Raw genomic sequence first — 17,536 nt, 5'->3', positions numbered from 1 at the left:
TAATAAGTCATGTTGCTGCTTGATTTTTTATTTTTTTTTTCCTCTTGCCAAGTTTTTTGCTAAATTTTTCTGGCAGGAATTTATCTTGTGCTGCTTGGCTGAAAATAGCCTATAAATGGATTTGTAAATGTTTATATTATTGCAGGTTGACATAAACCTATATGCTTGAAAGCTTGTTTAGTGTTTTGCAGGAAGAAGTTACTTTTTTGAATCTTGATTATTTAATAATCAAACTTATTGTTAAACGTGTTGGATGTGGTCAAGTCTTTAATGAGTAATTGACAGCAAAGCCTCCTTTTTAAGTGGAAGTAACTTGGAGTAAATACATTTTAGTAACTTCATAAAGTTTAACTTTTTTAGACTAAAAATGAATAGTATAAATAGAACAATCTAATAATCACTGCCTCCTAACATTCTTAAACTTAAGCCTCTTAAACTATCATTCTCAGTTTTATTGACCTTCATGGGCTCTGTTAGCTTGTAAATACATTTTATATTATTATGCTCAATATCAAGTTCATATTCCCTTACAAACAAAATTGAGTATTCTGCTACCTCTTGTGTATTTAACTGAATCAAAAAGAAAGAGTTTAAGTAATATATTTTTACTACAAACGCCATTGTCTTTATTTGTTTTGTTTTTTATCAAAAAACTTTGCCTGCTGCTTTTTCACTTTGTGTAATTAAGTGGCTATTGTTACAGATACTAAGTCATGGGTTGAATTCCTCCCCGCCCCCCAGCACAAATAGCAGATGGTGCTAACTTTCAGAGAAAACAGGATGTACGCTGGGCATTTAGTATTCTGAACTTCTCTTCCCTCTTGTATGGGGGGACAGAGGTGGTCGGTATGTGAGCTTGCATGTGCACAAGAGATGTATGCAGTAGGTGAATGTTTCTTTAGGAATCTGCAAGTATCTTGTTGATGGGAATGCCCTTGGTCATCCTCTTACAGTCAAAGATGAGCTTGTTTGATATAACTTCTTTTTCTTGTTAACGTAGTTTCCCTGGGACAGTATCAGATGGCAGCTGCTTTAGCAGAGAAGTACTGTGACTTTGATATCCTGGTGCAAATGTGTGAGCAGACAGACAACCAGGCCAGATTACAACGTTACATGAGTCAGTTCGCAGATCAAGTAAGTCTCTTTCCTCTTTCCTTTAGATAGTGTTTTGTAATAAGTTTGCACCTGAAATGTTGCAAAAAGTTATGATTTCTTTTTGATTTTTTTCTTCTGTTTTTTTAATGCATATGTATCTACATATACATATGGGGATACTTTTAATGCATATGTATCTACATATACATACGGGGGTAATGTGGAAAAGTGAAGTCAACATTCGCTGTGCAGAACTCAATGGAGTATTTTAGTCTGAGGCTGCAAAGCAAGTCAGCAGAAATACAGGTGCTAACTGTATGGGCAGTGGCTGTTCGTGGGACCTTTTTTGTGCCTCAAACACATTTTCTCACTCTTAACGTCTTTCAGCGCTTTGTGATGTGCTCACTGAGGTGCTGTAGTCAGCGTACTGTTGTTTTATTAAACTAATGTAATATAGATTTAAGGATAACTTCCAAAAGAGAAGATGAGGTTGTTAAATGTATAAATAGAAAAGTATTTAAGAAGAGTAGGAAGGTAGGGGTGTTGCTGTGGTCTTTTTTTTATTGTCCTGCTAGGTATTTGTCAGACATTTTTTCCAATGTCTGTTAAAATCTGGTGTAAAAACTTTTAAGTGTGCTGAAAAATTGATAAGCTTAAGGAGAAGGCAGTAGAGACTACTTGAAGTGAGGGAGAGTTGGACAAAAGTTACCTAATTTGAGAGTTGGTGAGATCAATTTGTTTAGCCTTCCACAACAACTATGGAAAGAGAAATCCTGTAGTCTACAGGTTTCCTAATAAAGAGAGTACAGAAAGGTTGTTTTCATAAGAAAAAGCAAAGTATCAGTAACAGACAGAAAGTATAGTAAATGTTTTTAATAGTGAGGTGTTAATACTTACAGTGCCAAAGAAGGGGATAAATTATCTTTTTTTTTTCTCTTCATGTGCTTTATTTTAAAGGAAAAATGTAACACTTTCTGAAAAGAAGTTACTGTGGCAAATGTAGAGCTGAATAGATCAAGTCTAATGGACAGAATATCAGACTGATGACCTCTTCAAACTTTAATTTTTAAATTGTTAATGCAATTAAAATTTAGCATTATTCTAAAATTACTCTGGAAACACTAAATTAAATCTCAAACGTAAATCCTGATTAGTTATTTGACATTGAAGTTTTTGACAAATAAGTGTGGGGGTTTTTTTAAACAAAAATTTTTTGACAATGGCTGAGAGCAGTAAGGTGGTAGGTTCGCTTGGAGACAGGAAGGAATGTTTCAAAAAGAGTGACAGCGGAAGTAAACTTACATATGAGAGGAAATAGTAAGCACAGAGTTCCGAGGAGGGCAAAGGAACAGGTAAAAAAATAAGACTAGAATTGTGGTTGATGTGATACCTGTTTTCATTCTTGTGGGGTAACTTACCTTTGGCACTTCCTTCACTTCCATTGAAGGATGCTGTGTGTAGCAGCATCTGTTGCAGAGTGGCTCGTGAATTCTTCAAACACTATTTCTATCAGGACTCTTGAGGGGTTTTTTCATCAACACTATTTTTTTGTGTGTGTGTGTGTCTTGTTTTGTTAAGCAGGTTTGTACCATGTTCTTACCAATTATATTTTATGAAGCATTGTGCCTTAGAAGACAAACAAGATATTTAAATGTAACTTTTAAAATGTGTTCATATTCCTGTTGTGTTCAGAATTTTTCAGATTTCCTGTTTCGTTGGTATCTAGAAAAAGGAAAGCGAGGGAAGCTGTTATCTCAGCCTGTTGCTCAGCATGGACAGCTGGCCAGTTTCTTGCAAGCTCATGAGCATCTGAGCTGGTTACATGAAATCAATAGTCAGGATTTGCAAAAGGTAGGGTTTCTTAAATACAATCAAGCTGAAATATCGCATGTTAAACAGGCCGAGTACATAATCAAGTAGGCAAATTATCTAGTTATGACTCCTCATCTTCAAAAGACAGCTTATCTAGATGAGTTAGGGGAGAGAGGACACAGATAATTAATGAAGTACCAAAAGCCTTCCTCCAGACACCATCTGGTATATCATATAAGCCACTACACCATGTCATGGAAGTTAGGGATGCTTTTCATCCCTTGTTGGTGACTAATATTTTTTTATCAAGGACATTTTGTTTGGCTACATGATCGCTACTTCAGTGGGATTGGGGGTTTACAGTAAATATCAATAGCATTATCAGATTATCCAGCAGGGGAAAAACTGAAACTTACATTTCAAGACTAACTATTTAAAACAAAGGATTTTGGAGATATCGCAAAAGTAAAAAAGGTATTGATTGCTTTAATCTCTTACATGCATAGTTTAAAAGTATTTTTTTTTTAATAGCAAATGTGCATGTGGATAGATTAATGTGACAACATTTTTAAACTTGATCCTTTGTTACCTTGTAGGCTGCTGAGTTATTCTTTCCCCAGTTCCTGCTGGTCAGTCTTTTCTGCCTCCTGCTAGACTTATGAATGTATTTCACTTTGGCAAATAAACTATTTCTAGACAAAAATGGCTTCTTTCAATCCATATGCACACTTATTAAGCATGCAGAGCATGGAAACGTTTATCCTACTGCAAATTATAGGTTGGTAATACTGTATGCCCCTAAAAAACCAAAACCCAACCAACCAAACAAAAAAACACCACCAAAAAAAACCCCAAAATAACAAAAAACCCACCACAAAAACACCACCACCCTGAGAATATTGTAATATTCCATTTGTGTCAACTGAGGTTTTTATCTGTTATAGCAAAGCACTATGAAGAGGGGGCAAGGATTCTAAATTACATGAGTAGTTCAGTCTGGATAGTTTATTTCTGAGTAAGTGCTCAGAAACTTTCTGTTCCTTTGTCTGATAGACAAATAAATTCTTGCCTATATGTTTGGTTACTGCAGCAGTTATAATTCTGTCTTCAAATTCCTGAATTAACAAGTGAATTAATCTGCATGCAAAATTGTTCTGTCAAAGTGTATTTGCCTGGCTTTTATGGTGAAGACTCGAATAAGATCGCAAAGGTATAATATGTGAAGTTGTAATTTATCCTTTGATCATAAGATAGTTTTTCTTGAAGATTTTTTTTATATAACTGGAGTAGAGATCTATGTCTGTTCCTGAAGAGTGTAATGCAGAGTTTTAATGTGCAAGTTGTACAACTTTTAGAAAAAGGCTTATAGTATTACAACCGAAAAATAGCTGTGAGATTACAGTTCAGATTAAATCTTGATCTGTTAACAAAACTGATTTCTAACATCTTTATTACTTTCAGGCTCACAGAACGTTGCAGGCTTTAGCAAATATGGAGACTCGATATTTTGCAAAGAAGAAAACGCTTCTTGGCTTAAGCAAGTTAGCTGCACTGGCATCTGACTTCTCAGAAGACATACTGCAAGAGAAAATAGAAGGTAAGAAATAAAAACAGCAAAATGAAGAATAGACTAAAGAAGTTATTGAATTAGAGTCAAATTAATTTTGCAGATTGTTAATTTGTTAGGTTGAGGGCTCTAACTTAATGTGGTAAGGATAAACGGGCTGATGATTTTGCACGTTGCAGGAAGGATAAGGAAGACAGCGTCAGGCAGTAACCACATTCACTTTCACCTGTGAGTTAGGACTATGAGCATGGGAAATTTGTACCTTTTCACTTTTTCTTATGACATGCAAAATATTGGTATAAATAAAAAGTTGCACAGTATTTTGAGAAGTCATTAGACAGTTCTGAAGTGGCTGAAACTTGTAAACCATTCACACTGAATGTGTTTTCATGAAGCTGCATTTTATATTTCCGATGCAAAATAAAAATGATTTAATTTCTTAAAGCCTGTTTATTGAATAGCCCTCAATTCTGAATTCTTCTCAACTATTGAGGCTGTATAAGGAAATCCAGTAACTATGTTGTATTGTAATAACGTACCTGTGAATATATACATTTGTGATCAAGAAATGCTTTCTCAGCATCTTACTCTCTGTATCTAGAAAGGTTACAGGGAGAGTGCTTCATTATGCTCTAACTGAAAGGATGTTAACGGGAAAAGTAGGAATACCTATTCTGCTTCATTACTAAATGCAACAGTTCAGCTGCTCTGCCATTCCTATCCCTTTGGAAAAGACCCTTTGGCTGGTACTGTTTGTGCAGCACATGGTGCTGTGAGTTTGTGAAAAAGCAGTTCTACACTCATAGATAAGTTGACGCTGGCCACCAGGGGGAAGCTTGGAAATATTACTCGAGGTTACTACTCAAGCTTATTTCTGTTTATTTGCATGTTTATCCATGTATGTTATGTACAATTCTTAAAAGAAATCCTGTTGAAAAAGCCCAGGGATAATTATGATAACTAAGTAGACTTTAGAAATTATCTGCCTTTTAAATTACAAAACATGGCATGAAATCTTAAAGTTTAAATTTGTTTTTCTCACTGCTGTGAAAAAAAAAACCTATGCTGATGTGAAGAATCTCATCTTTAAATAGGAAAACTGTAGAAAAATGAGGAAATCAAAGGTTTATTTTAATAGACTAATGGACTCTCAAAATTTAGTCTGGACTTTGCTACAGGTTTCTATATGACACATGACACAGCTTTTAAAACTTACACTCTTTGTGTATCAGTTTCCCATTGATAAAGAAAGAATAATTATTTCTGCCACATTTTGCTTATCCAGAGATAAGAGATAAAATGTTCCTTAGAATTATTTTCCCCTTTCTACCATGCAGTGGAACTGGGTGGCAAGGCAGGGTTTGCATAGTGTGGCTGAAATTATTCCATTTTGATTGTTTCAGCCTAGTAGGTTTCTAACCCTGAAGCAGATCATACTGGAAAATAAAACGATCCAAAATGGAATAATTCATGAGATGGAGCAGGTCCATGGCACAGACCTTCAGCCAAGAGGTAGCTCCTAAAAATTGCAACCAACTTACTTTCCTGCATAGTGCAGCAGCTTCCCTCCAATCCTATGTATTCATTTTGTGATTTTGAGAAAAAAAGAGTTATCAGTCTGTGTTACACTGGGAACCTGAGTGGAAGGTAAAAACTAGTTCGCCAGGATGACAATATTGAAGTGAAAGTATTTCTGTGCTTCAGGAACATAGATGAGTGCCTGGATAGAATGCTTCGTAACAAACACTCATAGACCTGAATAATATTGTGACTTGACAGTTATTACTGTGCCATAGAATTTATTACTACATTTTAATAACATGAAACATTCATTTCCTTAAATGACTACAAGAAATATCAGAACAGGAAGGCTTTCTGCTACATCAGGAGACGCTCCCTGAACAATTACTGACAGAGAAACAGTTGAACCTCAATGATATGCCAGTGTTGTCGGCATCTCAGCTCATTGATGTAAGTATCTCATGTTTTCTTCATTACACAGGTAGAGTTCCAGTATGGTTTCTGCGTCTGTGTGATAAAACAAATGAGAAGATCACATCTGTCTTTATCTATATGACTTGCTAAGCACCTAAGGATCTGATATATGAATTGGTTTATCTTTGCTTAGTTTCTACCAGCACGAAACTTCAGAACGCTGGTTTTAGTTCAAATTTCTTCTTGTTGAACATGTGCTTTAGAGTGTTGGTAGGAGAAAAAGCAAATGAAACCAGTGCCAGAAGTTGATTTACTGGTCTAAGCCAGGTTTTGGATGTGAGACAATTTTTACCTTCTGTTACATTCTCAGCAGGGCGGAACTTGGAAGGCAGAAGGAACAAAGAATTCCACCTTAGTGGTAGAAGGGTGCTGCAATCTAGAAAAAGGGGCTAGAAGCAGGAAGAGGCTTTTGGTCACCTGTTCCAAAGAGGCACTCAAAGTCTTTCTACATTACCCCCACACCCCCAAAACAAAACAAAACCCCAACCCATACCAAAACAAAACCATGAACTGCTTCGGTACTGGGATCACCAAGAGCACTGACTCCCTTTCCACACCCCTTTCTGGTGGTAGTCAGGAACCAGTAGCCTTATTGTTTCTGCCTTGTTGGCAGCATATTTTTATCATCCAGTGATGCACACAAAGAACATGATATGTCGTAAAACAAATCGGGTCCTGTCTAGGTGTCAGTTTTACAACTCCTTGCTTTTCTTGTAATGCTGTGGAAAATCAAAAGCTGATAGTGTGCTTGTTTACATTCTCCTCATTTTCTTAAAGCAAGGCTAATAGCAGATTCTGAAGTCATTACCTGTGTCTTTAAGTGAGGCTGTCTGTGGGATTAGGGGAGAGTAGGAAGTGTCACTCATGACTTGGCAGGCGCTGGCACCATGACAGTTTTCCTTCTGAATTCTCTCTATTGTCAAACCAGTGTTCATACTTGCTACTTGCAACGCGAGAATGAATCTCGGAAAGCGTAAATAAAAAGAGCATTAATGTTAATTTTCCTTTGAAGTGCTAATTTTTAGTAGAATTTTGTTGGGGGGGGTGAAATATTGACAGCAAACTTGTCTGTTTTTAAAAGGTGAAAGGCAGTGCATGTGCTTAAGTACTGCTTTGAGCTTAATTACTGAAATAATTCTGAGAGCTTATTTGTGGAGCTGAGCTCTGGCTACAATAGTCCAGGAATGTTACAGCCTTAAATGGCATTTAAATTTGAAACCTAGCAGCCTTATATCCAATATCATTTGTCCACAGACCATTGTCATGTAGGTGGAATGCTGCTCTAAAACCTTAAGTATATTCCTTACTATAAAAATACTTGCAATTGAATCAAGACATATTTTCATGAGAAGGTCATGTAAGTGGAAAATACATGGTGGTCTTCCCACGATGAGTTGTCCATGATATCAGTTACATTAGTTTGTAGGCTAAAAATAATTCTCTACGTTAATCTCTCGTATCATAGATGTACATATGTGATGAGAACAGAAGGGCCAATGAATATGACTTCAAGAAAGCACTTGATCTGCTGGAATATATTGATGAGGTAGGAAAAGTTTTTTTTGAAGGATTTCTAATCCAGAGGCTTTTTTTTATTTCTTTTTTTATTGTTATTTAAGCTAGGATGGTATATCTGTACTTAGTTAACATATTAGCTTAGTGCACGGTAATTAAAAATAACCTCTGATGTGTTTCTTCAGTTTGTTTTTAAGTCGGTGGAGACTTAATGCCAAATGTGCTTTAGATCATTTAAGAAAAATGACACTCCTCATCTTCACTTCCCATTTATAGTCTATAGTTTCTTTTTTAGAGCCTTGCTTCCCTACAGGCTTTCTCCAAACAGGAGGAACAAAGATGATCTGTTTTCAGTACTTTAGTCCTTGTGTCTCCCCTATTGGCAGTTTCTCTGATGGTCATGAGATAATGTGGGATAGTCACCAGCTTTTTAACATGTCAATAGCATTGAACCACAGATTTGCTCTGTGCTTTCTCACTGCTTCTCGTTACACGATCTAGTATCTTGTCAGGAGTAATTTTCCACTAAGCATGAATAAATCAACTTCTGAGGAGCATCAAACCTGAACTAACAACAGTTTTTGCTGAAAAGCTAAAGTTGTATTATTTTAGCAAAAGTATTCCTTACCAATTGAAAATGAGAGCTCTCTTCTGATTATCCCAATTCCTGCTAGTCTGGGTAGGGCTGCAAGTTAAAGTCCTCTCTGCAGTAGTGCTTTGTAAACACCAGTGTGTCATTTTGTTGGTCTTCAATAACTTCGGTTTGATAATTATAATTGGTTTTTAAATTTAAATTTATTTTAAGTTGTTTTTAATTGCATTTCTTTTATCAAAATTTTGTTTGAATAACATTTCTTTAGTGCTATGACCTAGTATTTTTTTTGCTTTACATATGAATATGTTTACTTGTCCTGTGTTTAGTACTCTATTATATTTTGTACTGAGGAAAGAGTACTACTACTTAGAGCAACATGTTACTCTGAGTTAGTTCTCTTGAGTTTAAAAAGAAAATTCAATGCTTTTTTTCCCCCTTCTAACTTTCCCTTCATTTTTACAACATAAATAGTCCAAATAATAATATTCTGCAGTAAAATAAACTTGAGTGAACTCATTTGGTTCTCTTTTAAATTACTTTTCCTCTTAAATTGTCAACACAGTTCATGAACACTGAGACACCTATATTGTTTTTTTACATCTAAATAAAATAAACATCACTCTAAAAACATGAGATTTCAAATTTTTTTTTTTTTTGCTCAGATACTTGAGTCTCTAACAACTTGTGTAGAACCTTTCAGTACAAATTAGAGATGGTGGTTTAGACTAGAGTCTAAAAACTAGCTGTTCCCTAGTTTTCCCTGCTTTTCTCCTACAAAAGTGTAGCATAAAGTCGAGACCCATCCTCTTGCTTCCAGGCTTCTAAATTCAAGTGTTCATGGTTTCTGTAATCTCTTATGAGGGGAATTTAAAGTAGGTCTGATGCTTCGGAACACTGAGAGCTGGAAAAAAATATATGGTCTTTTTTCTGACGCTATTTTAAAAGGCTCTCTCGCACCAGTATCTCAAAGGGACTGCCCTTTCCAAGACAAATGTGTATCTTTGAAGACACTTAGTAATACGTTCATAAAACATACATCCTAATGTGGACGCTAATGCATGCTGGTTAGCTTGGCCATGCTGAAAAAAAAAAAGAGCCTTGACTTCAGTCACCATTTAGCACATCTTAAAATAAAACTTGCCTAGAATACAGTGTTTTTACAAAGTGGTATTTGTTCATGTGCTTTAAAATACGCCCTTTTTCAAATTGAGGTAGTTGGTCTTCAGCAGTCGTGTGGTGATGTAGAAAGTCTGAGCCATGTTTTCAGATGGAAATGCAGAGTCTTTGGTGTTTGAACAGTCTGATCGGGTCACCTGTTAAAATAGCATGTGTTAAAAACAGTGTTCAGTAATTGAAGAATCTAATTCATTGGTGTAATCTGTGTGACAGAGTGATTGCTGCTTTAAAAAAGAAAATTTAACTTACCTGTGTTTTCTCCTTATATGAACTGAAGGAAGAGGAAGTCGATGTAAATGATCTTAAACTTAAAATTCTCTGTAAGGCTCTCCAGAGAGATGGGTAAGTCCAGTATGAATATAAATTACTGGGAGTATTTGTGGCATAGGTTTTCCAGAATTATATTTTAGTATAGTATTCTTTAGCTCACTGAAAAGATTGAATTATAAGGATAAGGTTAGTAAAGCATAAAGTATCTGATCAGAATGTGTCTGTTTATTTGTAAGGTGAAACCCCAGCAGAAAAAAATCTGTAGTACTTTCTTTGTTTAGCTCACTGGCAACTACTGTGCGTTCTCAGCACCTGAGACAGAAATATACTCATGCAGCTTTCAGTCTTGAACACTTTGCTAAGGTAAAAGAAATGACCGATGCTGAAACTTTTGTTTCCTTCAAAGCATCTCAAATCGAAGCTTTTTAAGAGCAACATGTGCAGAGGTCCCTCCTGAAAACTTTTATTTCACTTGCTTTTGGCCATTGAACCACATTGACAAGTTCATGACCTTTTTGAGTTAAAGCTGCATTCCTGAGTGTAAGAGCTCAAAGCCTTAAATACTGCTTAAAAGAGCCACTCTTATGGACCTTCAGCACCGAATACAGGCTGAATCCAACTGGTCAGAAGAATCTTCTTATCAAGAAGTGCTACTGTTCTCTCCCAGGTTAAATAACTCAAATGGCATTCCCTCCCTTTCCTGTCCAATTTTCAGAAGTTATCCAGCTTTTCTAATTCCCATCCATGTTCCAAGAGGACCTAAGAAAGAAAAGATGAGGAGAGAATACATTCCAAATGCATTGTGCCATTTGTGATTAAAATGGAAATAAGCAGCATTTGGATTCACACTTATGCATAGGATAGATTCCAAAGGACAGTGGTCTTTAGAAAATAAATTCCGAAGTTACTGTCACACATGACACAAATAATATGCAGAAACAGGTTCACGCTATTCCAAGTGTTTTTTCCCTTCCTATTATTTTCAAGACAGGAGAATCCAGAACTCCTACATGGCACCAGTCCAATAATTGTTTTATGACCTGTCCACCCTGGGCTGAGAACAGAATTTTTGACATATTTAAACCATTCGAATCATATATAATGCTGACAAGATTTTGCCCACTCCGCTTGCTCACCAGACGCCATTTGAGATCACTTTGCACCGAATAGCTCTTAGAAAGCTTGATGTCCCAATTGAGTTTCCAGTCCAGCAAAGCTCACAAAGGCTTACAAAGAGGTTGAGCGCTATTTCAAAAGAGGCGGTGTTAACTGTCATCTGTGTGCAAAAGTAAGCGTTTGACATGTTACAATACCTACTTTTAAGGATGGCATCTGTTTTCTAGCTTAACAGCTACAAATGGTGGCAAGGTTCTTGGGTAGAATGGAGAGCATTGCTGAGTGTGCGCCTGATGTTCTGGTAGGGTCCTCACTGTCCTCCTCTGTGCCTAAGAGGGGGAAATCCCCCTACCCCCTTCCCCTTCCCTCCTTCCTTCCCTCCCTCACGTTCTTCCCAGTAGAATTAAAGATGAAATCCTAGACGTTTGGGAGTTTGTGAGATCCAGGGTAAAACCATGGTTTCAGTGAGGTACAGAGGATTTGTCAGTAACAGCTTCTGGGAGCCAGGTGCAGATCTGTTGGAAGCATGTCCCGTTGGCCCAGGGAGGTTCATGTTAGTTTAGGGAGTGATATGAGAACAGCTTTTGTCCGGCAGGTAACATGGAACAGGCAATTTTAACAACTGAAAGGTTAGAACCACAGCAAAACAAGTTAGGTTGGTGTTGACTTAAAACTGCTATACGTAAAGCTCTGCAAGGATGAAAAATTGTCATTTTAAAATAATCTTTCTCTCAGAAAAATCTCTTTGGGATTTTTCTGTCATAGGTGAGACTTGCATTCATGAGTCTTCACCTTCACATGTAATCACAAATGAGACGAACTGTATTTGTTTTGTGTCTGTGTGTGCTGTTACAGGCCTGCAACTTAGATTTTACAGGTTTTTTTTCCTCCTCCTTCCTTTTCTCAGTGTTTGCTTGGTTTGGTTTGGTTTTTTCACATATGTTAGCAAATTGCTGCTCTTACTTTATTCTACCAAAAAATAAATCTATACTTTCGTCATCTCAATCGTAAAATATAATTACTGAGAATAGGTAATTTTTATCTTGATGGATAATATTTTTTATTTTATTAAAGAAATAATGTTTTCCTTTACAGTTTAGAAGACAGGAAATATTTCTATTGTCCTCCTAACTAGACTATGTTGTAGTGCAATTTTATTGCAGTTTTGCTCTTGGAATAAAGAATAATTAACACAAGATAGAAAAAAAACTTGCTTTGAGCTATAGCCAAGCACGTAACACTTCCGTGTGAACATGCAGTAATCACCTTTGATAATTTATCAAATTTTCCTGCATATTTTTTTCTTGATAGTTTTCATTTTATTTCATCTGTGCAATTCTTTCCACAAATTATTCTTTGACTTGCAGATGGTCCAGTTCAGATGGTAGAGATGATCCAATTGAAGCATCTAAAGATAGTATATTTGTGAAAATACTACAAAAACTATTGAAAGAAGGTAAAGTGTACTTACATATAATTGAACTTCTTGAAATTGTTTAGTTGTTTCCAGAGCTGCTTAAGATGAACACTAATATGTAAGAAGTAGCATTAATAAATTCTCAGAGTAATAAAAACTTCAGTATGTCTTCCGCTAGATAATTACAATCATATGGAGCTAATTCTATCTCTGTAAAATGTTGAGGGGATAAGAGATGAGCAGATTTCTTGGTTATAAACTTCATACTCTCAAATTATTTGCTGAGTAGGGCAGCCATCAGACTTCTAGCAGTTTCTTACTGTACAGGAAAGTCTGTCTTCTGGATTTAAGTACATATCACTTGTAAGATACAGGATTAATAACTAATTGACTGTCACTCAGAAGAGCTTAAATCTATTTTAGCTTAAATGATTTTTGCTTTTGTTTTCCCTGTCCAAAAGAAAAAAAAAAAAGTAATGACACACACATGGACCCCCCCCACCTCTCCCCAGTTAAAGCTGACCATGGGAAGTTATGGCCATGGAAGTTACAGCTGGAAGGGGGAGGGAGAGAAGGGAAGCAATTTGGAGTCAAAGTCCGTTTAAAATATTACTGCATATGAACTTCTTCCAGAACAGAGAAGGCTCCATGCAGAAATACAAAAATTAAGTTCTTCAGAACAGTTCTAGCTTTATGTGTTCAGTCCTGTCAGTTTCTTGCCCTTTGTATGATTCTCACACCTCAGCCTGAAATGTTGGAACTGATGATATATTTATAACTGATGAGTATTTATTATATGACCGATCTTTCTTTTCTCTCTTTTTTTTTTTAAAACTCAGTTTTACAGGCTACTTAAGCTTTATTGTATTTCTTGACATGTATAATAGAATTAGATCTTCTCAATTCCAACAGTAATTTAACCCTGGGGGAGGCACAGGTGTTTACTTAAAAATTTTCTTAACTGCTAAAGCAAGGTACTTTTATCAGTGCTGTAATCAAAGGTTTTGTGTTGTAGGAGTTCAGTTAAGTGAGTATTTACCGGAGGTGAAGGACTTGCTGCAAGCGAACGAACTTGGCAACTTGAAATGTAATGCTTACTTTGAATTTGTGTTAAAGGCAAACTATGAACTCTACGTTCAGGGACAAGCATGATTCTCACTATTTTTTTTACAATATTTTTTCTAAAGAACTGTTAAATTCTTCTGTGCTTTCTTATGTTATGTTTGTTTTGCTAAAACCTGTATGAGTAATATACTTGGTCTTAAATTTATAGATATTGACACTTTAGTCAAGGGAGGCACAGCTGTGTTTTCAGACAAAAGAAAAATAAAGTTTTCATTTTCTATGCCTTTTGTAAACTTGCTGTTTCGTTTTATGTCTTTGTTAGCCTGAGTCCTGCCTGAGACTCAAAGATACACAGACACACAGGGTGAAATGTGGGACCCGCTGCGGAAGGTAGAAACTTTTGCTCTCACTTCACTGGGGCTGTGATTTCAGTTCAGAGAACATACCGAAAACATGATGGGGGGCTTTGTAGCTTACCTAAGAATCAAATCATTTTTCTATAAGATAACTCTGCTCTCTCTTTGCACAACACTTTGCTGAAGAAACTAGGTAATTTCAATTTTGCATTAAAGATTACTGGCACAAAAAGGATAACTGGTTGTCACTGGTCACTCAGCTTGTCTGTGACAGAAAGGAATAAAGCATAGTTCTCAAAGTCCTCTGGTCCAGTAAATATACCCTTCTTTCAGTTTATATCAGCAAGATTAAACTTTTTCAAAACATTTTAACATTGTATCCATTTAACTTTCATTTAAGTTATATGCAGATTTCTAGAACACATGTAAAAATGAGATTAACAGCTCACCATGCAGTCATTCACGGCAACTGCTTGAACCTAGAAAGCAGTTAGGAAAGTGTGGGAGTCCAGCATGATCTTCCTTACTCCGTGACGTGTTCTACTGGTAAATACTACTAATTTTCCTTTTTTTTTTTTTTACCCCACTGCCCCAGTTAGTTATCTCTGACATGGGAATAAAAAAAAAATCCATTTAATTTAATTTTTAATTATTCTGATTGGCAGCAGATTTTAATCTTTAAATAAAAGTTACTTCAATCTGACATGTTGCACCTTTCTTTTGCAAGTAGCTCAACAGCCAGAGAGTGAATGCAGAGCAACTTGCATGCCCTTATGCTTTACTTGTCTGGCTCGATGCCTGCTGTAACAACTTGATCCAACAGCTGAGAAGGTCAGAAGTTAAATTGGTTGAAGAGAATCCAGTTTCTAGTTTTAAAAGCACAGCTCCCCTTCCGTGGCTTCCCCTCCTCCCTGTACTAATACAGTAAGCTGGGCTGAGAGTCTGAACATGTTTGGAAGAATAGATTTATCTGGAGGTTCTAACTAATATGGGAAAGAAATGCACTAGCAGTCATCTTCTAAGATTGTTCTAAGAAGCGAACTTTGCTCTTCTGCAGCCTTGCACGGCTGAGAGAAAGAAGCGTGAGTATAACTCCCAGCTGCGGCTTCAAAGGAGCTGGTGGTTTAAAGTCTTGGAAGAATTCCATATGCTTGCTTAAATGTTGCTTTAAAGGTGGTTTCACATTATTGATAAACTTGACATTTTGGGGAAAAAGGGAATAATCGAAGAAATTACTACATTCTACCGGAACCTTTACTAGAGTCTTAACTTTTGCTTGAAGAGGAATCTCTTTAATCGACTGTCCCCCATAAAACACTTTGAGGATACTTCATCACTTCCTAGACTGTCAAGCATCCATGTTCTGTTAGGAGTGGCAGGGTAAGCCCCGGAACGCTTGCTCCGGAAGCAGGCATTTCTGTTCATCCTTAACTCTCCATCTGTTTCAAAGGGCCTGGCTTCTCTGTTGGGATGGGTTTATTCCAGTTGGTGTAAAAGCATTCTCCAGGTTCTCGGGAAATGATCAGCCGTGTAGGCTTTGCAACTCATGTTTTATTCCACTGCTGGGTTGCGAGGCATTTGGCATTTGTACAACGGCTTTCCATCCAACTATTGCCAAAACAGAAGGCTACAGGCAATGAGTTTACTTAAATAAAACCTCATTAAAATAACTTCCATGTCTAAACTGAAGTTTAATGTTCTCGTACTAGGAATGTTGAGCTGGTTCATTATTCTGTTGGGAAGCTTGAAGAGGCTGGGGCTTGGGGCTATTCCTCCTCTCCCTCCTCCCTTTCATTATGTAATAAGGCGTTGTGGGGCACGACTCCGGTCTCGAGTTACCGTGCGGGGAGGATGCCTTCATTTACCGCTGCATATCGAAGGTCATGCCAGAGCTCTAGGTTGTGTCCAAGTGTAACAAAAACAAATCAAATTGCGACAAAAAGATCGGGGGTTTGGTTAAAACGGCTTAAGGAGTATGGATAGCTCATTTTGAATAAGGAAGTATACGTTGTTTCTTAAATAGTTGTTTTCTCAGTAATGGAAAATGCAGAGGGTACAGGATGCCCACACTTCTATCCTCTGTTGTCCCGAGAGTAGCAGGAAAGCTTATCAGTTGTCATTTGTCATCAATTTCAGAAGCTGTTCCTTGTGGATAGTGATGATCTTTGGGCCCAGCTCTGTTCTGGAAACTAACTTCCAATGTTTTCTGACTTGGGACCAAAACCAAACTGATGTCATGAGCCCAGTTAAATACCAGATCTACCTGCAGAAAACGATCTTTTACACAGAAATGTAAGAATTTAACATTGCCATCAGGCATTTTGCTGTAAACTAGATTGGGGTAGAGAGAAAATTAAAAGAAACAGGAGGGATAGAGTGGGTTTATGCTTGCGTCGGGTTTCATTGAAGGATTAAGAATGTTTATCTTTCAGCGACATTAGGAGGCTTTCTGTTACTTGGTTTCTGATTCAACACAACTGACCCTATTTTGGAAGCCACAACGGAGCACTACAGTTCTGTAAATAGATGTGATGGCTGCGATGCCTGTAAGTGCTTTCAGGCTTCCGATTTTTGTACTGCTAGTCGTCAATGAGTGAACTGAAGAATAACATGAGAAGTTGAACAGTATGAGAGAATAGCAGGTTTTATCCCCACCCTACTTTAATACAATAACTTGACAAGAATTTAAAATCTATAGCACAATGAAATAAGAGAGCTGCCTGAGATAAACAGGAACGCTGCCAAACTGGAGGACGCAGAAATTAGAGGGGAAGAAACGTTGTCTGCTGCTCTGTCGACCCATCTGCTGTGCCTTGCAGTGCAGGAAATCGGCTGCAGAAATGCCTTCACTTGCAGGAGGCTCCTCACAGCATGAGTGCTTCCAGCTTACTATTTCTTCTTCCTCCTCTCCTGACTCCCTGAATTTTGAAAGGATTTACCCCTGGCCAGTTGTGCCTTCAGAGAAGGTCTTGAGGGTTGACTTGCATCGCCTCAGCGGCAGGGCTGCAAATCTGCTTGCATTACTGCCTCTTCTTTCCATTGGTAACTGGAATGTCTACAAATTCCACATGGAATCTCGGCTTAAATGTCCGTAGCTGAAGGAGATGCACTGTTCACGTGCGCAGTACCCGCAGCTCATCAGAGATGACTTGCCTGTGAGACTGCGCTCCTTTTCGAAAGGGTGAGCCGCAACGATAGCTGGGGGGTTCCCGTGTTGCCCAGCCGAGCTCAGCGGCCAGCAACGGGCGCTTGGTAACGGCACCAGCATCCACGGCTGCGTCAGGCTCCTGGGATCATACCGTCATCGCGATTAATGCTTCACCGAGCTTCTTTTCAGGCGTTTTGTCTAACAGATGTTATCCCCTGCATTTATTTTCCATTTTTAAATAGCACAGCAAAGAGAAAAATGCAGGGCTTAACTTGGCGTGTGGAGCTGCGGCTCCTACAGGGGCTGTCCCCAGGTGCAACGGTGTTCTGTGCAAACCCCGGGTCACCTCGCCTCCCCCCTGGCCCTCACCCGTACCCACAGCCAAGGGCCGTCACGGCCGCCTTTCCCT

The 17,536-nt window shown here is 37.6% G+C and overlaps 1 protein-coding gene across 1 annotated transcript in view; it reads left to right on the top strand.

Moving 5' to 3' along the window:
• Positions 1–13,751, top strand: part of NUP133 (nucleoporin 133kDa) — a 32,635-nt gene extending 18,884 nt beyond the window's left edge. The window contains exons 18-25 of the mRNA XM_009707020.1: positions 1,001–1,134; positions 2,788–2,946; positions 4,369–4,504; positions 6,327–6,445; positions 7,935–8,015; positions 10,033–10,097; positions 12,509–12,597; positions 13,574–13,751. Coding sequence (XP_009705322.1) covers positions 1,001–1,134; positions 2,788–2,946; positions 4,369–4,504; positions 6,327–6,445; positions 7,935–8,015; positions 10,033–10,097; positions 12,509–12,597; positions 13,574–13,710 — 920 coding nt within the window. The 3' untranslated portion in view covers positions 13,711–13,751. The remainder of the gene's footprint in view (positions 1–1,000; positions 1,135–2,787; positions 2,947–4,368; positions 4,505–6,326; positions 6,446–7,934; positions 8,016–10,032; positions 10,098–12,508; positions 12,598–13,573) is intronic.
• Positions 13,752–17,536: the final 3,785 nt, after the last annotated feature.

The sequence above is a fragment of the Cariama cristata genome, unplaced genomic scaffold (assembly GCF_000690535.1).
Source record: "Cariama cristata isolate BGI_N322 unplaced genomic scaffold, ASM69053v1 scaffold10709, whole genome shotgun sequence".
NCBI lineage: Eukaryota > Metazoa > Chordata > Aves > Cariamiformes > Cariamidae > Cariama > Cariama cristata.
The sequence above is the reverse complement of the archived record's forward strand: the minus strand, read 5'-3'. Positions and strand labels throughout refer to the sequence as shown.